Raw genomic sequence first — 26,156 nt, 5'->3', positions numbered from 1 at the left:
ATATATATATATATATTACATACATATTCACAACATAGAGAATTTCCCCAGATTGGCATTCCAATGGCTCCATATTTTTAGAACAGTTCGCAGAACAGAACATTTTATATTGGACAGAATTACAATGGATATTAGGTTCTTTGCTCAGTGAGCCTCTGACTCATTCTTGAATAACCTGTTTCTTTCTGATGCCATTTCTAGCTCGCACAGGAAGAGGTGGATGACCTGCCTCTTATCCTTTCACTGGCTGCTGTATTACTTCTTTGACTTCTCTAGAGCTCAGTCTGAAGTGTCTTCATTTTTTGAGCTCATATCATCAGTTGACGTGCAGGGATGTTCAGGAAAAGTTGAGACGATCAGGGTCAAGAATTTCATTTCAGGGCAGCCCTAAGCTTCTGCAAGCCTGGGTTGGATTGTTTCCAACAGATGGCCTGCTTGCTTCCCCTCATCAACACACCCTCCTGCTCTCCAGGAGTCTTCTGCAATTCTGAACTGTGGAATTTTGACGGGATCTTTAAATTCATAATGGTATGATTTTTTTTTTCTATGAAAAATAATCCACACTGTCTAACTGCAAACCTCCTATAATGGAAAACTTACTGCCTCTTCAGGCAACTTAATCTAACCTTGCAGAGTACCCACTGCTATTGACTCATCAGAACCCTATAGGAGAGAGTAGACCTACCTATACAGGGTGTCTGAGGCCATGAATCTTTATAATGGTGGATTCAAACATCTGATCTTAAAGTCATTAGCACAGCATCCTAACCAAGGAAGGCTCTTTTAACAGAGAATCGGAATCCTTCAGCTCTTTTATGGAGTAAAAATCACACCCTCTTACCATGCTTTCCTGTTAATACTGGTTCTGTTCTCTAGGGCCACAAAGAACAATCTAACCTGCAATAGGTAGAAGGTCTGAAAAATTAAGAATAGTAATGAATTGATTGCGAGTGCTGGTGGCCTTGTGGTAAAAAGCTACGCTGCCGACCCAAAGCCACATGGTTCAAATCCTCCAGCTGCTGCATGAGAAAAATGAGCAGTCTTCTCTGGTGAGATATACTGCCTCTGAAAGCCTACTGGAGGGTCGGGTATGAGTCCGTTCAGACTTGACAGTCCCCGACCATAGTGACAATGGATTGAGTATACTCACTGCATAAAATAGAGACTCACCAGTCTGTATTGATAATAGATGAATATCTGTCTATTTATATGTTTAGGCAGGAATAATTAGTGGTCCCTGAGGCTGTTTCACTGAAATACTCTTGGAACTTTGAGCAAAAATTATCCCCAGAGAGTGCCTTGCACCTATATAGCAGGTGATCTCAAAGAGTAAACAATTCTCCGTTAAAAATGGAATTCTTCTTTCCGATCCGCTATCCGCGGTGGGACCACCGCCAAGATGCAGATTTTCGTAAAAACCCTCATGGGGAAGACCATCACTCTCAAGGTTGAACCCTCAGACATAATCGAGAATGTCAAGGCCAAGACCCAGGATAAGGAAGGAATTCCTCCTGATTGGCAAAGACTCATCTTTGCTGGAAAGCAGCTGGAAGATGGGCGGACCCTGTCTGACTACAACATCCAGAAGGAGTCCACTCTTCACCTTGTATTGAGACTTCGTGGTGGTGCTAAGAAAAGGAAGTAGTCTTACACCACTCCCAAGAAGAATAAGCATAAAAGAAAGAAGGTTACGCTGGCTGTTCTGAAATACTATAAGGTGGATGAGAATGGCAAAATTAGTCACCTGAGTCAGGAGTGTCCTTCAGATGAATGTGGTGCCGGAGTCTTTATGGTCAGCCACTTTGACAGACACTACTGTGGCAAGTGCTGTCTGATTTACTGCTTCAACAAACCAGAGGACAAGTAGTTACGAGTTAATAAAAGACAGTGAATTAACATTTAAAAATAAATGGAATTCTTAAGAGAGTTCTGGTGGCCTAGTGGCAAGAAGCTGCACTGCAGTCCCAGAGGTACGCAGTTCGAGTCCACAGCATGCTCTGCTAAAGAAGGAGGGGCAATCTCCTCATGTACCAGGCAAATAGGATTTGACGGTACACGCATGAAAAGGGAATTCTTACTAAAAAACTCAAAAGCCAAACCTTATCTGTGTGAGACCAAATGAACAGCAGAACTCCATAGATGGCAAGTTTGAGGGGACACTGAGACTTAACTGATGGAAGTGTACCAACTAGAAGGGAAGTAATGAGAACGTTGGCACCAGTTGAAAAATGTCACAAGTGTCACTGGACATTATATACGGAAGATAGGAACCTGTTTTGTGTCTGTTTTTACAAAAAACATGGTCCAGTGGAGGGAGTTTGATGAAGAGCATGTTTTCTGTAAGGTTTTAAAAGTGTCTCTCCACAGACTGCTTATTTAGCAGCAAGGGAAGTAAACAGGAACCAGCAGGGGAGAGTCTAGACAACTCATTGACTCGGTGATAAAAAGTTCCTCCCAGATGAGGGACAGATGGGTGCCGTGGGTTCCACATGTGACACCTTGAGAAGAACACAGTATCTCTTATGTCATATCTTCATCAGGGAGAAGAAGACCTAAAAACTAGTCACGAGGCAACTCAGACATAACCAATTTGTGGAACATCCTATTAAAAAACCCCAGAATTGGCCTGGATTCTTCAAAAATATCACTGTTGTGAAAGACAAAGAATGGCTGAGAAACAGTTCCTGAATAAAAGAGAGTACAGAGAGTTGTCAAGTAAATGCACCCTATGCTCCTGGACTGGAGCCTGTACAGCAGAATGCAGTGCTCCAAGGTGTGTGAGTCAGCTGACAAATCTGGAATATTTGAATGGTTTCAGTGTTACTGTTCTTTAATTTTATAACTATCCGTGAAAGAGACTGTCTCTGCTCTTAGGAAAAGCATAGGAAATCTAAGAGGTAGAGAGTCCTTGCGTGATGCAAATGATTAATGTGTTTGGATGCTAACTAAAGATTGTAGGATAGAGGCACCGTGGAAGAAAGGTCTGGTGATCTACTTCTGAAAATGCAGCCTTTGAACATCCTGCAAACCACGAGTCTCTTATTACACACAGGAGGTGCCCTGTATTGAAGTCAGCTCAAAGGCAGATGACTGTATGAGGAGAGGAGACAATTGATTTTTGCAGCCTACTTTAAAATAATTCACAAACAACAACGATAATAAATAAGCACCCACCCCCATAAAGCCTTTGTTAATACAGAGATAGAGAGAGGGCAAAACAAGAGAAAAAGGGGAATGAAAACGCTCATTGCCATTCAGCTGGAACCAAGTAAAAGCTGACCCTCTATGAGGTTTCGAACAGCCGGTAGATATGAACTGCCAGAGAAGCAGGGCCTCCGGGTTAGTGGACACAGGTCCTTATGGACCATGCTGCCCAATCCCCCTGTGGTGCATGGACAAAAGACATAGAGCAACTCTCTTTAATATTTTGTAAGATTTAAAAAAAAATTTTTTTATTTTATTTTTTGTTTCATTTTCTGTTTTTTCCCCCTTGCTGTGTACCATCAAATTAGATCTGACTGTCACAGGAGGAGATTCTTCCTCCTTTTTTCAGTGAAGCTTCTAGTGGATTCGAACTGTGCACCTTCGGATTGCAGCACAAAGTTGTTGGGGGTTTTTCCAAAAGCTAAGATGGAAAGAACACATTTGAATAAAAGGTCATCAGAGATTTCTAGACATTAAGGTTCTTCCTTCCCGGTCTTTCCAGACCCAAGATGGGCCAAGCTCAGCACAGTTACCAGCGCTCTGAGACTAACCGATTCCAGAGGACTGTGTGGTGTGAGGGAAGCCATCAACAAGAGGTTCCTTGGGGAATTTAGCTTGAAGCTAAGATCACAAGCGTAAGGAGGTATTAGCTAGCTGAGGCAGACAGGAGTCAGGATGGCAGGAAGGATGCAGGGAGGAAACAGCCTGTAGAAAGACTCCACTCAGCTAACTCATTGCCATCAAGTTGAAACAGATTCATAGCAGACCCTGCATTAGGATTCTCAGGCTGTAAATCGATCAGGAGAGGCCCATCATTCTCCTGTGCAGCTGCTGGTGGGTTTTGACCACCAAGGCATGCCCATGGGCAGCAGTGCAACTCTCTACAGACCATGCCTCCCTTGTAGAAAAGCTAGAGGGTAGAAAGTCAGTGAGACACAACAAGGCAGGGCCCCTAAAATTGAGGACAGAGGATTCTGGATTTAGCCCTAAGAAGCCTGGCCAGTGGTGGCCAAGTCAATTTTCAGGCTGTACTGTAGCATGAGCAGATGAGGAGACTTCAAGGAAAACATGAAATGCTTATCACATGTGCTGCTCCTCTGTTGTCACCGCCCCGTGCACCCTGGAGCTCAGCCTCCTAAGGTGAGAGATTATTTGGGTCTCCCAGTTTTCCATCCCTGACTACAGCCCGTAGGCAGAGAATGGGCCTTTCACGGCTGCGTTCTCAGGGACTGAGAACTAGTTTGTCTCCAGCCTCTTATTAGTGTGATTTTCTTCTTGAGTCATGAGCTACCCCAGGTTGGCAGTTGCCTGCCAGCCTATCGCTGTGCCATCTCTGTGAGTTATTAGAAAAATTGTTAGGCCAGGATAAGCAGCATGCATCGAGGGAGAGACGGGAGACAAGCCTCCCTCCTTCTGCCTGTGGTGCTGTCGCTCAGAGAGGATGCCAGAAGGGGTTGGAGCGAGGGAAGGAGAGCGAAGGGGAGGGAGGAGAGGGAAGAGAGCGAGATGGAGAGAGAAACAGGACGAACAATAGAGGACTGGAGAGAAGAGAGGAGAAAAGGTTTCCCATTAAAGGTAAAACGAGCAGCGACTTCTTTTCTCTCACCTCTGCATACAGCGCGTCTGCAAATACTCAGGACATCCCTGCAGCATGCAGGACTGTACTTTGCGTTGATTACTGTGTGTGACTTTGGGTAAGTCATTTACCTTTTGGGTCCTGGGTTTCTTTCTCTTCCCATTGGCCAGACTGCCAGCTGCCAAAGATATTGAGTAGATACATGGGCTTTTAAAATGCCCGGAAGCCCTCAGAAGAGGTCTTTTGAGAAGTTAGGCTCTTGATGACACGTTGGATGTTTATAACGTGATGCTCTTTCAAGCTCAGACTTGTCATTGTGTGTGCAACTAGGAGGAATCGTGGTGGTGTAGTGGATTAATGTTAGGCTGTTAACTGAAAGGCCAGGTATGGAGGCACCTTAGCCCTCTCCGAGGAGTCTGCTCCTGTGAACACTTATAGCCTTGGAAACCTGGCAGCCTACTTCCGTGCCCTGTAGGGTTACTCAGAGTCAGAATTAGCTGCAGTGAGTTTGAGTTTGGTGCAAGTAGGTTACCACCTTAATGGAGCTAAGAATGCCTTGACCGTGCTGGAATAAATAGCTGTTGGCACTTAGTGAGGCCAATGTTCATGCGAGTTGAGGACTTTGGGAGCAAATGTCTTTGTGTCTGTGGTGATCTGTTGCTGGACTCTATTCCCGAAGACCTCCTACTCTGAGTTACTACATTAAACATTCAATCCCAGTTTCTCTAGATTCAGAGCTGCTATCATTATATATGTGAGAACCATAAAACTTCTTGGAAATCTGTGTAAAGGATAAGTTATTTCAATTACATGAAATTTGGATCTTGTAGGCCTGAGGCATATCTTGCATTTTTATCAAGCACTTTCTTTGAGTTTGGACCCACTCATTAGGTTTCTCTCTTCTCAAGCATGTACTCTTTACATGGGCAGACTGCCTTTTCTACTGAATTATTTTGAATGTTGTAAAATGGTAGTATTAAGCTTCCAGGAGTTGTGTTATTAGAGAGAAAACTAGCCTGGTTTAGGCAGAGGATTGCAAGGAGCTAGCCATCAGAGGGATAATTAGAACAAATCCTTTGGTTCCATTTATCCAGCTGGCATATAGGGAATCTTTAACGTTTCCCCAATGACTTCTTAAGATCACAGTTATCCATCCTTCACTGTAATGGGGAATAATGACCTAATGCCAAGCTCGGTATTGATCAGAGTCCAATGACTTATGGCTTTGACTGTCATGAGGATCTAATTGGAAAACACCGTGGATGGCCTTGATCTTAAAAACGGCGTGTATGTTCTTGAAGGCTGACTATGCAAATCCAGGGGCAGAGATCATGCTTTTGGTAATTTCCTCCTTATGACAAAGATCTTCTTTTCTTTTATCTTCAGCACACACCTCTCTGTTTAAAAATGAAAGAAGGACCAAATAACAACAACAAAAAATTAAAATACCTGATTTCAGTGACTCTGCATCGGATTTCTGAGGTTGTATCAGCAATCAGGAAATTAGGAGATGATGTGTTGTAATGGGAAAATCTGTTGTTAGGGACCTTTCCAAATTACTGAGGCATAATGATGTCAGCTTGAGGACTGAGGTGCATCTGATTCAGGCTATCATCTTTCTAATCACTTGCTGTGCATCTGAGAGCTGAACCATGAATAAAAATGACAGAAAAAGAATTGACGCCTTTGAACTTTGGTGGTGGAGAAGAGCACTAAACATCCCATGGATGGCCAAAAGCACAGATGTCTTGGAGAAGGTGCAGCCGGAGTGCTCTTTGGAGACAAGAATGATGAGGCTTTGCCTCACATACTTTGGGCATGATGCTAGGAGGTTCTGTTCCTTGGAGAAGGACATGATGCTGAGAAGAGTGGAGGGTTGGCAAAGGAGAGGAGGACCCTCAACCAGGTGGACTGATATGGTGACTGCTGCAAATGGGTTCTTGTGTGTCAGGACGTGTGAGGATGGTGCAGGATAGAACAGGATTCAGATCTTTTGTTTTTCATAGTTGTACTTTTATTTTTGTTCATAGAGTCATACTTGATGGCACCTAACAACAATAACCCTTTATGTGAAGAAACTGCCCCTTTCTCTCCACTGGGAATGTGGTGGATTCCAGCTCTGACCTTTCAGTTGAAGACACAGCATGTATCACATTCACACAATACCACCAGAACTCTTTGAAAGGATCAAAACAAAACCACACTGTGGGTCGAGGCAGTTCTGACTCATTGGGACCCTCCGTCAGGTTTCCAAGGCTGTAAATGTTCAGGGGAAAAGAGTTCCCATCTTTCTTCCTCAAAGTCGCTGGTGGATTAGAATTACTTACCTTTTGATCAGCAGCTCCCTCCACTACGCCACCAGGAATCTTTGGAAAAAGGCCAGCGGCCTTAAAATAGGCAGTGAAATCTTCATTCATTGAACTACTCTGAATATTCATTCCTTGGTACCATTTAGCAAATATTTATTGTCTGCTGTGTGCCTGGTGCTAGCTAAGCTCAGGGGTTACAGTAAGTACAAAGTTAACTTTTAAAAATCCCTGATTTTTTTGCCTTTACAAACTTTTTGGCCTATCTATTGTAGATAATTGTATTTTCCAGAGAACTGAAGAACAGACATCCATGAGTCATTCCAGTCTTTGAATGTCTTGTAGTACTTTTCCAAAGGCTTCAGGATCCTTTTGGGAGTCCTGGCAGCTTAGCGGTAAGACTTCTTGCATTCTGGATGAAGAGCTGACTTCAGGGCCAGTCAGAACACCTCAGCTGCAGCCGTTACCTGCGTAGCTTTGAAGGGTTGTCTGTTGCTCCAACAATGAACAGGTTTCTGCCGAGCTTCCAGACTAAGAAGGACAATGAAGAAAGGTCTGGCATTCTTCAGAAAATTTGATTGATGACTTATAAATCCCAACACTCTCATGCTATTGCACATGGAGTCACCTTGTTTTGGGGGTCAGTTCGTTGGCAGCTAATAAAAGACAAGGTGCTTTGTTTGAGTAGAGGAGGCTGAGGAAAGCAGCTTTCTAAAATGCCTATCCCAGTGCTCTTGTCTTAGCGTTGAGGACACTCAGTAGGATTTTTGAAGACTGACATCTTCACATGTGGGCTAAACACAGCCCTTTGGGCACATCCTAAAGAGATTATAGACTGCACTGAGTGGACACTTATCATTGGGTTTCCCAAAGGTGATTGAGTTTCTAAATAATTTCCTGCCACTGTTGATGTAGTTATGTCATCGAGTCACCTGTGACTCATAGCGACCTTCTGTATACTAGCTCTGAAACCAGCCCTATCCTCACTTACTTTATTTTTCACTTATCTCTCGAGGGTGGAAGGAAATCCAATTGATTTAGTGGTGAGCTAGATTTAGGATCTGAGTAATCAGAAATTTTAGCATGTTGAGACATTTTTTTAAATTTTTTTTATACTGGTTTACTTACTAATTACTAAGTTCATATACATTGTTTTTACACCAGATCTTTCACCTGTCCTTCACTAATAAGAGTTTTTAGTGTGTTTCCCCGTTGTGCAAGTTTTAAGCATGAAATTAATGAAAATAGGTTTTTTAAAATTTTATTATTTTTTTTGTGTGTGTACCATCAAATCAGATCTGACTGGTACAGGAGGAGATTGTCTTTCCTTCTCCAGAAGAGCATCTGGGGGATAAGAACCACGTACCTCTGGGATTGCACTGCAGCTTCTTGCCACTAGGCCACCAGAGCTCCCTGATATGTTGTGGTTTTTCAACTCAAGTTCGCAAGCACATGTCGAGCCCCCTGGTTGGCATTCGCCAGCAGCTCCCAGGGATGAGTCCTCTCCTGTTAGGATTTACGGCCTTGGCAGCCCCTTGGAGAGTGACTCGGAGTCAGAATTGACTTGATGCCTGTGAGTGAGCGACTGAGGGATTCAAGAGTGACAAATAATTGTCAGCAGTCTCTCAAACTGTAGTGGAGAAAGACAAGAAAGGAAAAGATTTAGATATTAGATAATTGAAGGCAAAATAGAGGTTGATATGGAATCCTGCCATCTTACCCTTCTGTGGTTTGGAGAGAAGGCGTATTAATACATCAGAGAGGGGATAAACCCTTACAGCTTTACTGTAGGATCCTACCTAGCTTAGTTTCTGACCTCAATGTGGATAAAAAATTAAGGGATATGAAGATGTTGTTGTTGTTGTTATGTGCCGTTGAGGTGCTTGTGACTCACAGCAAGCTTATGTACAATAACCCTGAAACCTGCTCTATCCTGTGCCAACCTTATTGTCTCTGACACACCTGCCTTTACTGAATTAATCCATCTCACCTAGGTTCTTCCTCTCTTGTGCTGTCCCTCCACCCTTCTAAGCATGATGTCCCTCACCAAGGACTGATCCTTCTTTGAAGCATGCCCAGAGTATGTCAGATGAAGCTTCAGAATCCTTACCTCCAAGGAGCAGCCTGGTTTCACCCTCTCTAGGATAAATCTGTTAGTTCTCCTGGTATTCTGTGCTATATTCAGAACTCTTCTCCAGCATCATAGCTCAAAGGCATCAATTCTCTTTCTGTCATCCCTAGTTATTATCCAGATTTCTGACACATACCAAGTAGTTGTGAAGACTGTGGCTTGGATCAGATGCACCTTAGTCTTCAGACAGACATCATTGCTCTTCAGTACTCTGGAGATGTCCCTGATATAACAGTCTTTCCCAATGCAATTTGTCTTTTGATTTCCTGGCTGCTGGTACCACAAGAGTGTTGATTGTAGAGCAAAGCAAACTAAAGCTGTTAACAATCTCAATCTCTTCATCTATCATAATACTGCCAATCAGCCTAGTGGTGAGAATTTTTGTTTTCTTGATAGCAGAAGGGGAAAAAAAGTCTTTTATATAAATGTTAAGACTCTACATCATAGGATTCATGATTGCTGCCATTTATAGGGATTTACTGATTGGTACAGAGTTGCAACTAAAAAAGGTTGCAAATCGACCTAAAGACTTTGAAAGAAGGCTTAGTGACCTACCTACATGTGAGGCAGTCATGGAAAACCTCTGTGGAGCCCAGCTCTACCATCACATACGTAGAGTTGACTTTCGTCCAACTCTCTCATTGTCTTCCAAACAGAACTGACTCATGCTGACCTCCCAGCAGGTATTGAGAGGCTGCCAGTTGCATGGACAGTGACTGCCCATCTTCCTTTCCTGAAGAAGCTGCTGGGTTGAACCACCTGCCTTTGGGTTTGCAGCCCAATTCCTTATCCACTAGGCCATCATAGCTCCCCTCTGTAATGTGTTAACTATTCATAGAATACTTAACAACCTGCTAAATCTTTCCCTGGTGTATTGCCCAATTCTTAGGAAGACTCTCTTAGGAAGCTGTTATTAGGTGCCTTCAGATCGACTACAGCTCATAGTGACCTAATGAACGATGGCTGTGAACTTTGCCCTATCTAGAGCCAGCCTTACCATCCCCAGCACATCTGATCTCACTGCCCCAGTCACTATGCCAATCTCTCTCTTCCTTTCTTGAGGTGAACTTCTATCTTTCCAAGCATGGTGTTTTTCTCCAAGGAAGGACCTCTCCTGACAACATGCCCAATGTGTGTGAGGTGCAGGTGCACCATCCTTGTTTCCAAGGAGCACCCTGGAAGTAGGCAGTGTTCGCTCCGTTTTATAGATTAAGAAACTACAGCTCAGAGATGTAGTGTGACGTGTTCAGCATCCCACAGTCAAAACACTGTCGGGCTGGCATTCATACTGCGTGCCTGGCACCAAAGCTAGTGCTCTCATCACCGTACACGCTGCATTTCTTATGCCCCTGCATTCTCAAACCCAGTCTCTCTCTAGGTACCTTGTGCTGTTTTGGGAAGTGATTCCACCATTCTCTGGATAGAATACATTCACCATGGGATGCTGGGCCTGTCTCCATGCTCTTGACCTTTGATTTCCAGTTAATTCACTGTAACCTCCTTTTCCTTATGTTGCTGTGGGCCAATTGTGACTTCAAATCCATGTGTTTTAGATCTGATTTGGCCTTGGACAAGCCATTTTTTAAGGCTTACTATCTCATTTTCTGCATTTATTACCGCATTAAGGAATAGTATTAGGACACACAAGAGTAATACTGTTATTTCTGGGGAAAGATGGTGTGAAATGCCAGCATTTGTGACTTTTGCCCCCAGGACCTGGATTCTTGCTGGACGCATCCACTGCAGCCTATTACATCCCTTGAAGAGTCGCTGCAATTGGATTTTCTTTCGTATGCGCCTAAAGCACACACACACCCCTCCCTCTGTTTCCCAGTCTTTACACAGTGTCTCACCACTCCAAGACTGCTGTCAATGCAGTTGTCTCTGTTTTAGATGATGACGACCTTACCCCAGCTGTCCCCGGAGGACAGCAGCATGATGAGTAAGTCCCCAAGCTTGCTAGATGTGTCTCAGTATTTCACATGCCTGTGTTGATTGGACAAAGCCCAGTATGGACCTTAGGACTTGGGTGGCATCGTGTGTCCTCAGCATCACCCTCCCAAGTGTCTTGCTGGTGATTATTTATTTTTCTGGCTTGTGTTTGCTTTTCAGCAAATGAGAAGATTGAAGACATCAATGGCTGTCCAAAGAACAGATCACAAATGGTAAGTGGTACACGGGGAGTGTTTGTGTTCTGTGGGGAAGCTGTGCCTTGAAGGGACGCTGACTGTTTTGAAAACATTCACACTAAGAGCTTTTCTCCAGGGGATCATATTAATAAACTCACAGTACTTTCCGAGTAGCCATAGCCTTCTTCCTTGATGTTTTCTGGTGTTTAGTGAAAAATGGCTGTGATCTTTATATTGCTGTGAGACAGAAAAAAATGAAATACTCTTCTTGATCTCAGAGGTTCTACAGACATACACTTGTTTAGGACCAGGACTCGGATGACTCCTGCCTTCACCAAGATGCATAATGATCCCTCTAATTGTATGTGGCACTGAGACACGATTGAGGGGATGGTGTTTTACTCATCAGAAATTGGGTTTTGGGGTCTGATTGTCTTTATTTGTCTTTAAGCCGATTGCCTGTAAAGATTTGAAAGATGTAACTCATGACAGGAAACATCAAATAGCCCATCAAATCTAGACGGTTCTCAACAAAACCTTGAAAAGTGGTATTCCAGCGATGGGATACATTTAAACAATGATAGTAAACCTCTTTAAAGAAAAAAATGATAAATGGGATCATTCTAATCTGTCCTTTTCTCATTACATTTCCTGCTCAGAATCTTTAAATAAAAACTCTTGATCATTATTGAGTTAACACTGAATTGTAACCCTCTCAGAACTTAATTTTTCATTTCAGAATACTTCCCAACATGAGTAATACAGAAAGGTGTATTATCAGAGTCTTCTTAGGATGATGTCAATATGTTGTCTAAGAAAGGAAGGACTCCCTTTCTTGCTGGATATTAATTTGCTTCTAGAAATATCCACACACATACATAGATTGTCCCACTAGCCCTCCTTGGGTACGCAGAGATTGTTACCTCTCTTTTCAGAATACAAAGTGATTGACTTTCCTTGGATTTATGGTTTAATTTTCTGAGTTGTGTAGCCCAGTGAATTGGGAAGATAGGCAGTCTTTTTTGTAACCTTTTTTCAGGCACAAACCCATTTTTAAATAAAAAGGTGGAAAGGCAGTGCTGAGGGCGGAGCGCTGTAGTTTTCTAGTTTACATTCTGGAGCAAGGTTCTCGTTGCCGTTGATTTGTTCCACAGGACGTTTTGTTTCATATCAATACAGAGACCAGCCACTCCTTACATAGGAAAGTCCCTGGGCAGATCTCTGCGTCTGCGTTGACTTTTAGAAGGACTTGGCTGCTATTTTTACTAGAGCTACTGCAGCTGTCTAGTGTATTAATAATTGAGAAAATTTGGATGAAGGGAGACTTAATTTTAGTGCAGGCATTTCACGCATGCAGTCACATCTTCACATAAAAGAGCTGTAGTTTTTTCCCTCTGGGGTACACATGCATAGATGCCTTTGTCCTGGGTCATTATAATACATGTGTTCAAAACTGATATTTGAAGTTATTGAACACTATCCACTTTGGTGTATTTGTCTTTTTCTGCAGCCTCTGGTGCAGGTGTTGTTTATTCTTGAAAGTCTGTTTTGATATGGGAATGATTATATGAAACATGTCAATGAAGAAAGTATGAAACATACACGTGTACATGATTGAAACATAATGTATCTGAATAATTATATGCATACCAATAAAAATATGGAGGTGGAAAAATAGTCTGTTTTAAAGCTTACAAAATAGTATCACCACCTTGGCTTATTCTGTGCAAGTTTAATTCTATCTGCAAATAAATTATTTATAAATACTATTATAATATAAATGCAATTTTGTGGTTGCTCCATAACACTTTCAGCTGGGGGAGTATTGTTTGTTCACCAACTGTATTTTCTAAAACACAGAAATATAAAAGTCCTGTAATTGTGATAATTAGTTCCAGCTTAGGGGTGGGGAGGCAGACATGGTAATGTGGTACATTTAGCTGAGAGGAGTGTAACATGCAGGATGCAAGTCCAGCATGGTATGAGAACCTCCACCACAGCCATTGTGTTCCTGAGGAAATGAGAGAGGTAACGGTAAGGACAACCAAACCGTTGTCCTTTTTCCTAAGTCACAGAACAGTGACAAGTCTAAGGCAGTGTTCACTGTGATCACATAGGAAGCCTTCTTATAGACACGTATGGACCTTGTTCTAGTTTTTGCCACAGACTTGTCAGTGTGCGTATGACTACGTGCAGAGTTAGAACATTTCTACTGGGGGAAAGGTAATTTGGGGAATATATTGTAGTGATGAAGCATCGTTTCTAAATTTCCAGAAAGTTCATTTCCCAGTAAGACTTTATTGAGGGAGCCCATTGACTAGGCTTTTCTGGAGGCCTAGTGGGGAGTTGCGCTGCCAACCCAAAGGTGTATGGTTCAAATCTATCGTGGGAGAAAGATGGGTGATCTCTTCCTGTACGATTCATTGTCTCTAGCACCTGGTGGAAGGCCAGCAATGAGTTGGTTTTGGCTTGATGGCAGTGGGTTTGAAGTTGGTTTGTTGTTGTTTTTTAAATGATAAATATTGTTGTTTGCTAAATACAATGTATTGAAAGAGGCTATTGGGAAAGTGTATGAGGAATCAGTAGAAGAAGATGCCCCCATGAGACCTGGGAACTCTGCCTTCCTGGGTGAACTGTGACTCACCTGAAAATAATCAGCATGGAACGAGTTAGTGCACCTAGTCCTTAACAAAATGGATATAGCAAGTTTTGAAAAAAAGATCTTCAGAGATCTTTAATAAGGAACCAAAGACAAGTAATTTTGTTTCAGGGCAAGAGCAGGAGAGATGCTATTATTGTTTTCAGGCAGTAAATCCATTTCACCAGCTAATGGGCAGGTAGAAGGGTAGCTTTGTGGGAGTCCCCCTGGGGAGGGAGCATGCGCACAGCTCTCTCTCACCCCTCACCACCCTCCTTCCCCTGAGGCGGAGCTGTATTCTCCACTTTCTGCATTTTGGACTCTGCTGCAAGTCCTGCTTTCTTCCCAGACCTTGGGAAAATGAAGACGCAGATGTAGACCCTGGTGGAAAATGGACCAAAGTGTTCCAGGGGCAGTGGAGCATAAATGTTTTGGTTATGGCGTTGCATGCTTTCAGTTATGAGTCAGCAAACATCTATGCAGTGTTTACTAGTGCCAGGCACTGGACATTAGTAATTCTTGACCAAGAAATAAATGGGCAAGACATCACAGAACAATCAGAGCAATCTTGGCAGGGTGTACTGTGGGGGCTTGGGGCTTAAGAGTAACTTAGGAGGGACAAGTCTTAAAATGCAAGATTTACTGAGTTGGAACAATCAGTGAGAAAGCATTCTAAGCCCAGACAGGTTTTAAACTCATTAGTGGAGAAGCTGTTTACCCAGGGATGCTATGGACCCTGCAGAAGAAGGTGTTGCAAGCATTTTCGACTGAGTACTGTGAGCTGGGCCTGGTTAGGTTCTTCAGGCCTCTCTGAGCAGTGTCATATTTTGCCCCTGTTGTGTCTGGGGGTCGTGAGAAGCCCAGAGAGTGGCAAACCTCATTGCCTCTGAGGAGGGAAGCTCTTCAGACCTGGAACACCTTTTCTGTATTCTTCCTCGCTAAGAACCTCCTCTTTGAAAGCCAGGACCGTAGGCTTGGGAGCAAACTTTTGTAAAGAAATTACCAACATTCATCATGGGAAGTCCACCATGAGATCTGGGCCGTGAAAATGGCATCTTGTTAGAGGAGATTGCCCTTTCTTCTCCTGAAGAGCGGTTGGTATGTTTGAACCGTTTGCCTTTGGGCTGACAGCACAACTCCTTTCCCTGTAGGCACCAGCGTGCCCTCAGATGCTGGGCAGTGGCGTGCTTTCCCCAGAGAAGTGTAGAGTGCTGACTGGAGCACCAGCCTTCTCCGTCTGCAGTACTGGCCCACCCAGCTCTTGGCCTTTCTAAGATGGGACTGTGAGCAAAGAATAGACGGGCTCAGCAGCGTGTCCCTTTCCTGGAATGAGCCTGACTTCAGCTTGTTTCTGTGAAACAGCCCTGCCCTGTTCCAATCTGACCTATAAGCCTTTGGGACAAAATTCTTGGAGATGGAACTTTCGGAACAACACTCCTCACCCCCACTCTCTCGCTCCACCAAATCCATCCACTTGTCCCTTAAATAAGTTTGCATGACTGCGTCAGAGCTGGTTCAAATGTTTTGTCTGTTTAGCATTGCCATGGCAACCGAAGGGCATCTTCTTGACTTTCTTGAAGTGTATTTAGCAGAATTGAGTTCTTTTGGGAGGAGATGCATTACTTGGAACTTAGCCAGAGAGGCTGGCAGCCTGCGGCTTCCCTCTTGAACTCACTGTACTCCGAGACCCTGGGCGAACTTTGGAGCCTGGGAATGGCCAGCCACAGGGGTGGTTTTCTTTTCTAATCATTATTATTTTAAGCAGCTTGGCTTTCTGTGGCTGATTAAAAGAAGTGCAAAGTTAGCAGGGCCTCCTGGCCCTTTGAGTGGAGAAAGCCCCAGGCTTGCTTCCCCTCTTGCTGTTCTTGGGCCCAGGGTCAGCCTGGGGGGCCTCCCAGTGCTGCCTCCTGCCGGACCCCGTGAGTCCTCTGGCCTTCTTCTCTGAAATGTCTATTCTGAGGAGTATTTGGGGCTTGGGAATCAGACAGGCTGAATTTGAATTTCTTCTTTGCTCTTTTGTGGGCTTGAGCCAATTATGTAACCATTTGAAGTCTTGATGTCCTAGTCTGCAAACCAGTTGCCATACAACTGACTCTTAACTACTAGCTGGTTTGCTTCCAAGTTGTGTCTAAGGGATACTTGTAGTTCATAAAGAGGTGCAGTGCACACCATATAGGGCTTTTGTGGGGGGCTAATGAGCAGTGTGGGAACCTGTGGGTAGAACACATTGTTAATGTGCTTGACTGCTGACCAAAAAGGTTAGAGACTGGAGTCCATCCAGAGATACCTCAGAAGAAATGCCTGGTGATCTCCTGCCAAAAATGTGGATGTTCAAAACTCAGTGGAGCCATGAGTCAGAATCAACTTGACAACAACTGTGTGTTGCGGTTTGTTTTTTCTTAATGAAGCAATGATGATGATGATGATGATGATGATGCAGTCATTGTTAGGTGCCATTGAGTCGATTCCAACTCATAGTGATCCTGTTGGATCAGTTGATCCCAACAACATGGAATCCTTGCCTTGCCTGCACCATCCTCCCAATCTGACCTGTATAAATAGTAATAGTAATTAAGACAATAGAATGAAAGTGAAGCACGGAGTTCTTGCTTTGTACCAGTACTGCTCTAAATCATGTTCACCCGACAACCCTTTGCAGTAACACATCTTGCTTTTCCTTATCAGAGTCCCGTCGTTCACTAAGAAGCAGTTCTGATGATGCTTGATGATGGTAGTTTTAGTGGAGTGATTTTGCAGGACAAAGATGACTTTGGAAAAATCGATGTATCTTTACTCCCCAGAGAAAGAGGCAGCAAAGTGTGGGTTGACAGTAGACTGCTCGTGACCTTGATGGAGCACCTTAGCGTCTCTGAGGATTAGTCTCCCAGTGGGGATAGTAATAGTTTCTGCCTCAATGATAAGCTTTAACTGAGATAATCTATAGGTGGTGCTTGCATATTGCTGGGCAAGTAGCTCTTTAAAAAAAAATTTTTTTTTTTAAATTTATTTTGTTGTTCTGTGTGCTGTTGAGTTGGATCCTATTGGCACAGGAGGAGATTGCCTCTCCTTCTGCAGTGGAGAATCTGGTGGATTTGAACCACAAGCCTTCAGGATTGCAGTACAGATTCTTGCCACTAGGCCACCAGAGCTCCAGGCAAGTGACTCTTAATATGATGATGATTGTTTAACTTGCTTCAGGCTCAAACCCACCTAATGGCATTATGGACTACGACCTGGTGATCTGTTTTCAGGAAGATTGCCGTTAAAGCCTTTGGGGAAGTTATCTTCTATTACTTGCATCACTGGAAATCAGAATGGACTCAACAGTACCTAACAACAACAGCCCATATTGGGTGGCTGAATTGTTTGAGTACCAGTAGGTGTTTGTAAAGGAGTAGACCTGCCTCAAGAACGACCTGCTTCATCTTCAATGTGAGTTTGCTAAACAGCATGACTTGAATGTGTTTTTATGCCTGTATCTCTGAAGACATTGGACTACAAAGGACCCCCCTAAGAAATATGATACCATAAAACAGCATGGACATCTTAACGTGGCCCTAGACTGGCCATTTCACTTCTCAGAGATGTATTGCTTTGGGCAGGTTCACTGTCAGGGATCTCTCCAAAATACTGAAGAGCAGGGATGTCAGTTTGAAGCCTAAGGTGTGCCTGATTCAGACCATGATATTTTCAGTTACTTGGTGTGTATCTGACATGCATAAGGATAAATAAGGATGACAGAAGAACAACTGATGCCTTTGAGTCATGCTGGAAAAGAGTACTGAACATTCCATGGACTGCCAAAAGAATGAATAGGTATGTTGGAAAAGGTGCAGCCAGAGTGCTCCTTGGAGGCAAGGATGGCAAAGCTTCATCTCTCATACTTTGGACATGCTGCTGTTCAGAGAGGCTATTTCTTGGAAGAGGATATCGAGGGTGGAGGGTCAAGGAAAGAGAGGAATACCCCTGTCAATGGATTGACACGGTGACTGCATCTATGGGCTCAAGTCTATCAGATGGTGAGTATGGCCCAGGATAGGAGAAGATTCAGGTTTGTCGTTCATAAGGCTGTATGTATGAGTTGTACTCGAATCGATAGCATCTCACAAGACTCCTCTGAGATTTTACTTAGAGGAAATCTGTTTTTTGAGCCACTTACTCTTTGCTGGACAATGTGCTAAGAGCTTTACATTGCTACATTTACTCAAAACAGGCCTGTGAGCTAACTACCATTATCACCTATATTTCACACATGGCTGTCTTTGCATCTAGATGTTACCTAGGAAGAAGCAGAGATGGAGTTGGAACTTAAGTCTGTTTCCCAACCTGTGGTCATCACCATTTGCCATCACGTCGACCCCATAGGGTTCCAGTAGCTGATGGTATGGAAACAGATCACCTGACCTTTCTTCCCAAGCACATCTGAGGGGACAAAGCTGCCCCTTGCTGTTGGCAGTTAAGTACATTTAATATCTGTGCCAGGCAAAGATGTGGCAGAGAATGGGCACATTAAACTTGTCTCCTCCTCAGCAACTGTTATTTTTCCATTTTCATTGACCAAGTCAGGCAGAACCAGCTGGGCGTAACTGAGAAATGGTGAAAAAGGAGGAAGGTGAGTATTTCTGGAAAGGACCTGAAGTGACCTATCCGTAGAACTTAAAAGTGGCAACAGGAACAGGTGGTGGCCTGTTGAGACGGCCCCAAAGAGGCCTGGTGCCATGTACCTCTGACCTGTGTTCTGTTGAGATGCCCCTGGCCCGCTGTGAGGCCATCTGCATTGAGATCACATTTCTGTGACTTTGAGTCCTCCAGAAAATTGTCAGATAGCTGGCCGCATGCCTCAGAGTGTCCGAGATCCTTGGGCAGCTGAGTGGCCTCTTTGCTGGCCCCTGAGCCTATTTTTGCATGGCCCCAGGGGCACACACGTGTTGAAGAACTAAGAAGGAAGGAAGGAATGCTCACAGGCCACTGGGAATTTAGAGCAGACTAGAAAGAGGCCAGGACTGAAATCAGTGGAGGAGATGTCCACTGCTTTGGTACCCAACATGGTGCGGCCTCTTGAAGCAACACAAAATTGCCTGTCCCCTCCTTTTGGGCTCCTTATAACCAAAATCAACACTGATTACACAGTTTATACTCTTAAGTTTCAGCGCCAGAGTATTACTGTGGTGAGTGCCCTGGCTTCAGTCTCTTTTGCCTAGACAAAGAATTCAGTCAGGTAGGAGACAACAGGAAGGTCAGGGTCATCACAGAGCCACCAAAGAGGGTAGGGCAATTTCAGTGGCTCTCAAGAGTCTCTACTCAGTGTGAATGGCCCTAGAGACCACTGCTGAGTTTAAGGATGTCTGATTTGCGGAGAAAGAAGGTAAGGCAACAAGTGTGGAGGTGATTAATTTTATAAAACATAATGCATGGAAATGATTGTATGAAACACATTGTGAGCGAAGAATAATGTAAAATAGAATGTATACAAGCTTTATAAGCAAGCCAATAAAAAAAATGATTTTGTTTTTTAAAGAGTAAATGTGAATGTAGAGGTAATCTGTTAGAGAAAAGCGTATGTTCCAGAGAGGAATAGGCCCCTTTCTGAAAGGAAAGGTGGATTGACACAGTGACTGCAGCAGTGGGCTCAAGCATGTCAGAGGTCAGAGATGATGACGGCACAGGATAGGACAGGATTCAGATCTGTTGTCCATAGGGTCGCTGTGCGATGTACTCGGCCCAACAGCACCTAACCACAGCAAGAAGCCACCAGAGCTGCCCTGTGCAGCGGTAGGACTCAGGATTCAAGACAAAACAACTCTTGCTGAATCTGACACTGAGCTCCTTGAGTTTTGTAACATTTTGCTACTTTGGAGTCCCTGGCATCGTTAGTATATTTCAGAATGGAGTTTCTCACACTTTCTCACACAGGAACATCAAAGCCTGTCCTGGTAGGAGGCCAGTGGAGGACAGAGAGTTCCAGTTGGTTTGCAGCTCTGTGAGCTGTCATAGGAAAGGCAAGTGTCCTTAAGCCGAAACAAAAAGCCACAGCAGTGCCAATCAGGAAAATTCTTACTCATAGTATTCCCAAGGCTGTAAATCTTTACAGAAGCAAAGGGCCTGATAGTTTTTCCTCCCTCAGAGAAGCTGGTAGATTCAAATCACTGACCTTTTTGCTCATAGTTGAGTTCTTCAGTCACTTCACCACCAATGCTCCTTAAATGCCGTTACCTCCAGTAAACAAAAGTCAGTACGGGGGCGGGGGGTGCACGGGGGAGAGTCAGTTCAGGGAAAAAAAGGATTCATCTACCTTTAACCATATCAGAAAGTAGTGTATAATCAAGAACTGATGGTATTGGTGGGGAAAATGGAAGCTAAACTGGCTACAAAGAAGTCTTCCAGAATTGACAGTATCAGTAGAGATATAGAAAATACAGAATTTGATCATTATGTTTCTAGGAAATTCTGTATTTTCAATGATTTATTCTTTGCAAGTACTTTTTAAAAAAGACACAAATGACAACTTTACACATGGTCTTACCTGATGAGCTGCATTGACTTCCTTTGTAGAAGGAATTGCTGGAGAAGCTCAATATCAGCAGTCAAAACTAGGCCTGGGTGGATCATGGGTCAGACCTTCAGTTACTCATGTGCAAGTTCAAATTAAGGCTGAAAAAAACCCCCACAAACAAACATCTCACCAAGTTTATGAGAACCAAGTTATGACGTTAAATCTATTCCATCTGAATTTCAAAATCATCTTAAGAATAGTTTTGAAGCATTGGACACCAATGTTCGAAGACCAGATGAGTTGTGGGATGATATCCAGGGTATCATCCATGAAGAGAGCAAAAGGTCATTACAAAGACAGAGGAGAAAGAAAAACCAAAATATATGTCAGAAGAGATTTTAAAAACTTCATTGAGCATCAAGAAGCCAAAACAAAGGGAAAACATGCTGAATTAGAAGAGCTGAACAAAAGATTTCCAAGGGCAGCTCAAGAAGACAAAGTAGTATAATGGAATGTGCAGAGAGCTGGAATTGAAGAATCAAAAGAGAAGAACTCGCCCTGCATTTCTCAAGCTGAGAGAAATGAAAAACAAATTTAAGACTTGAGTTGCAGTTTTAAAAGATGTTATGGGCTATGTACTGAATGATCCAGGAAGCATCAAAATAAGATGATGGGACTACTCAAAGGTACTGTAGCAGAAAGAACTCACTGATGCTGAAAAATTTCAGAAAGTACCATATGAGCAGGAGCCAATGGTAATGAAGGAGGAAGTGTAAGCTGCACTGAAGGCACTGTTAAAAAATAAGAAAGTCAAAAGAGAATTGTGCCGGGGTAATCTGCTGTCAGGACCTTTCCATAGTACTGAGAAGCAGCGATGTCAGTCTAGAGACTGGTGCACCTGATACAGGCCATGATCTTCACAGTGACTTGCTGTGCATCAGAGAGCTGGACTATGACTAAGGATGGTAGAAGAAGAAGTGATATCTTTGAGCTGTGGTGCTGGAAAAGAATACTAAATATACCATGGACTGCCAGGAGAAGAAACATGTTTGTCCTGGTGAAACCAAGCTGCTCCTTGGAAGCAAGGATTTTTAAGCATCGTCTGACATACTTTGGACATGTTGCAAGGAGGGACCATACCTTAAAGAGGGACATCATGCTTAGAAGGGTGGAGGTACAGTGCGAGAGAGGAAGACCCTTGGGACTCAGTGATTTGGGTAATGGGAGTAGGTGAGTCAGAGACAGTGAGGTTGGCTCAGGAGAGAGCAGGGTTCAGAGGGGTTTGTTGTACATAGATCCCTGAGTCACTTGTGACTCCACAGCATGTACCCCCACCACCACCAGTAATACCTGGCCACTCTAGTAAACTAGTGGGTAAGGATTTGCACTGCCAACCCCAAGGGAGGTGGTTCCCATCCTCTAGCTGTGCTGCAGGAGAAAATTTGGTGGTTCTTTTCCTCCCGTGCAATTTACAGGCTCTGAAAACCTGCTGGAGGGGCAACAATGAGTGGGTTTCATCTTGAGAGCACGTGACGAGAACAATACAGGGTTTCCTAGACCTCGTTGTGGATGGAAGCTACAGAGTAAGCAGTGTGTTCCCCACGTGAATGTGTATTTGTTTTATAATTAGTATGACATGCAAGCAAATTTTACGGGTAATTTATCATCTTTTGCATGCTATTCCACAACATGAAAGCTCTGGATACATGCATGTCTTTCATCCTTTTCGGTTTAATAAAGATCTCCATATTCCCAACACCTGGCGCAGTGCTAGGGACGTTGGAAGTGCTCAGCTCATGATTCTCAGATGAAAGAGCTAAATAATAAACGACCCCACTCTCCAGAGAGTGGGGGTGAGGTTACATATCAAATTGTAAATGAAATATATTCGAGACTTTGAAACGCTGTGCAGAAAAATGGGTATCCCTAAGCCAAGAAGTTGCCTCCACTCTAGGCTCGTCTCTTCGCATTTTATTGTTCCTTTAGTTATAAAGGTGTGTGAAAATAACAGACTGATAAAGCAAATAGGTGTTGATTTGCCAAAACCTTTGACAGCTGCATCTCCCAAACTGTAGCGTTCGTGAGAATCACCTGGGAAGCTTGCTAAAAGAGAGATTGCGGAAACTGCCACTGGGTTTTCTGATTCACGCAAGTGGGGCTTTGGGGGGTGCTGGAGAATTTACATTTCTAACAGACACTCAGAGGGATACTACTACTGCTGCTGGTCTGTGAATCACACTTGAGTTAGCATTCCCTGAGTCAAGTAAAGGGGCTCCTTTTGGGATTTGCTTTGAAACATTAAGTTTGGGAAATTGTTTAAAATTTTTCCATGAGCACTATTTCAAAAGGGCTTATTTAAGTAAATATTTCACATGATCCATGCAGTTTGCACTGTTGGAAAGATTAATATACTTTAGACATCTCGTCTGACAGCTATCCTCCATTCTGGATTAAGGGCGGAGACTTGACATGACCAGCGTCTCAGCGTCTTCATGTTCTTCTAGGGAAAGCTTGGCCTGGAAGTCCGTGTCTTCTCCACTATCTCTGGCTTACTTAGATTTCATGATCCTTGGTTTCCTTCACTGGAAATTGGGGTGGGAATCCTTTATCACACTGTACTACCCATATCCCCATTCGACATCTTCTTTGAGGGTGAAAGCTACATCTGTGCAGAGTGCTTGACACCCGATAGATGCCCAGTGACTATTTAATAAACAAGTTCCTTGGCATGTGGACTTTGGAATTGAGGTGCTGTGAAAGGCTCAGTGAGGTCAAAGAATTGAGCATATGCAGCAGGGGCAGGGAGAGCTATAGAACTTCTTGAGTTGAAAGAGAAATTAGATGATGATTTATAACCATGTAGATTGTGGTTTATATAAAAGCCATCTGGGCCTCATGCTTGGATCCAACTCTCTGCATGTATAAGACGCCTTCATGGAATTCTTATGCTTCAGCCTAGCATCAAAGGGGTATTCAGTGTGTGTGTGTGTGTGTGTGTGTGTGTGTGTGTGTGTTCATTTCCCATGAAATGAAATTTAGCTAAGAACTCCAGCCTGCACTTTGCATAGTGACTTTGTAGCGTCTGTGTGTTGGGAACTGGTCGTAGATGAATGTCAGGGCACTCACCGAAGCAAAGGGTTCAGAGTGATGGCCAACAAGCTGCGTTCAGACCCTGAGAGACTGTTTGAAACAGAAAATCTGGGTAGGTGACAACAGCTAGATAAAGAAAATCAATATATTGTACACCAATGTTCATAGCAGTGTTATTCACAATCGCAGGAACATAGAAACAGTCCAGATGTCTAACCACAATCAAATGGATTGAGAAATTGTGGTGCATTCATGTGACGGAATACTATGCAGCACTCAGGAACAATGATTTTGAAAAGTACTACATAACTTGGGAGACACTGGAGGGCATTATACTGAGTGAACTAATACTCTCATGAGGATAAATACTATTGTTGTAAAAACAGAAGGATAACAATTAAAAGGTGTATGGAGATTGAAGGAGGGGAGGGGTGGAAACAAGGGTGAGGTTGGGCAGGGGAGAAATCATAGGGTCGCACAATTTGTTGAGTAGGGGGAGCAGAGGTAAAGGAAATGGGAAAGATCCAGTGGAGATCTGGAAAGACAGGATGATGGTGGGCATAGGTCAATTGTGATGAATTTTATAAAACATAATGAATGAGAATGATTGTCTGAAACACAATGTGAATGAAGGACAATGTGAAACACAATGTGTACAAACTTTGTACACAACCATTGTAAAACAAAAATTTAAAAATAAATGTATTTCACAAAAATGCATCTTTTAGTTACTCTGGGGGAAAAAAGTTGATAATCTGGAAAGACTGGCATTGACATTCCACAGCCTGATCTAACCTAAGATGGGGGGTAGCAGTGCCCTCTTTAAGCAGGCATTAGTCCAATTTTATCACAATCCCTACCACTCCTTATAGTTTTATAAAAATCCTAGTCAGTTCTAACTCATAACAACTTTCCATCGGATTTTTCAAGGCTGTAAATCTTTATAGGAAGAGGCTACCCATCTCTGTCATGTAGGTTGGCTGGTAAATTTGAACTGATGGTGAACTGGCCAGTAGCCCAGTGTGCTGTACTGCCAGCAGGACTTCTTTTATTATCTTATACTCAACCATTTCCCCTCATTTTTAGGTAATTTTATTATGATCCTCATAGTCGAATCCCTTTGCCTAGTCACTGTGACCAACAAAGGTGACTTTTCTTCTTCTGCTCAACATGGGTTGTTGTTTTTCCTTAAGCTCGTTTATTTACAAAATTCAAATACATTGTTTTTCACCTCGATTCTTCCAATTTCACTCACCCTCCCCACTCATCAAATTATACAACCCCATGATTAATCCTTTCCTCCCATCCTCCTCATCCCTCTGCTTCCACCCTCCCCCCATCCTCCTACTCATTCTACAACAATGGCTTTATACAATATTTGTCCTTATTGGACTGAGTTAGATCACCCAGCATAATACTCTCTAGTCCTTCCCAAGTTAGGTAATATTTACAAAAGCATTATTCCTGTGTGCTGCGTAGTACTCCATTGTATGACTGTACCGTAATTTCTCAATTCATTCAATTGTGGTTGGAAATCTGGGCTGTTTCTATGTTCTTAACTATGGTGAATAACGCTACTGTGAACCTTGGTGTACAAGTCTCTGAGCCTCGGTTCTCATTTTCTTGAGGTATATTCCAAGCAGTGGAATAGTTGGGTCATATGAAATTTATATGTCCAGCTTTTTGAGGAAGCACCAAACTGCCTTCCAGAACGATTGTACCATTCTATGATCCCACCAACAATGTATAAGAGTTCCTATGTTGCCACATCCCCTCCAACACTTATTACTTGCTATCCTGTTAAACTTTGCCACTGTTACCAGAGTGAGAGTGAGATGGTATTTCATTGTGGTTTTGATTTACATCTCTCTTATTGCCAGTGATTTGGAGCATTTCTTCATGTGTCTGTTGGCCATTCTAATATCTTCCTCTGTAAAAATTCTTTCATGTCTTTTCCCCATTTTGTAATTGCGTTATCAGTCTTTTTCTTTCAGAGGCTCAGGGGTGAAAGCTTTTGTGATTAGACTTGTCTGAGATGGTATTACCAATTGTTTGTTCCCAGTCACTAGGTTTTCTTTTCACCCTGCTGGAAAAATGTTTTGATGCGCACAGGGATTTAATCTTTCGAAGATCTGATTCATCAATTTTATCCCCTTCCAATTGTGCATTTCTGGCTGTATTTGGCAGTCTCTTTATACCATAGACTAGGACTTTAAGCTTGATCCCAGTTTATCTCTTATGAACTTTATGGTTTGGGGCTTTGCTCCAAGGTCTGTGATCCACCTTGAGTTGATTTTTGTGTATGTGGTGAGATGTGGATCCTGTGTGTCAGCTCTCTGCACATGGAAGTCCAGGTTTGCCAGCATGGCTTGTACACGCCCCGTTTGAATCTCTAGCTGCTTTAATGAGAGGTGAGGAGTCTCCTCCTGTGCAGTTTACAGCCTCTGAAAACCCATTGTCCAAGTTGTCAGCAGTGAGGGGCTTTTGGTTCTGTTTTTATGATCAGTTTTTTTTTTTTAATTTAGGTTGTTTATTTTTCATTTCAATGAACATCTACAGAGATTTTGGGATTCCATTCATTCATTGTTG

At 43.1% G+C, this 26,156-nt stretch overlaps 1 protein-coding gene and 1 pseudogene across 3 annotated transcripts in view; both read left to right on the top strand.

Moving 5' to 3' along the window:
• Positions 1 to 26,156, top strand: part of NAV2 (neuron navigator 2) — a 948,472-nt gene that overhangs the window by 622,143 nt on the left and 300,173 nt on the right. For all 3 annotated transcript variants that reach the window (XM_006892015.1, XM_006892014.1, XM_006892013.1), the window contains exon 3: positions 11,330 to 11,382. In XM_006892015.1, the coding sequence (XP_006892077.1) occupies positions 11,330 to 11,382 (53 nt within the window). The remainder of the gene's footprint in view (positions 1 to 11,329; positions 11,383 to 26,156) is intronic.
• On the top strand, positions 1,400 to 1,867 carry LOC102863399 (annotated as a pseudogene).

The sequence above is a fragment of the Elephantulus edwardii genome, unplaced genomic scaffold, assembly GCF_000299155.1.
Source record: "Elephantulus edwardii isolate Elephantulus edwardi_28Jun2011 unplaced genomic scaffold, EleEdw1.0 scaffold00109, whole genome shotgun sequence".
In the NCBI taxonomy this organism is placed as follows: domain Eukaryota; kingdom Metazoa; phylum Chordata; class Mammalia; order Macroscelidea; family Macroscelididae; genus Elephantulus; species Elephantulus edwardii.
The sequence above is the reverse complement of the archived record's forward strand: the minus strand, read 5'-3'. Positions and strand labels throughout refer to the sequence as shown.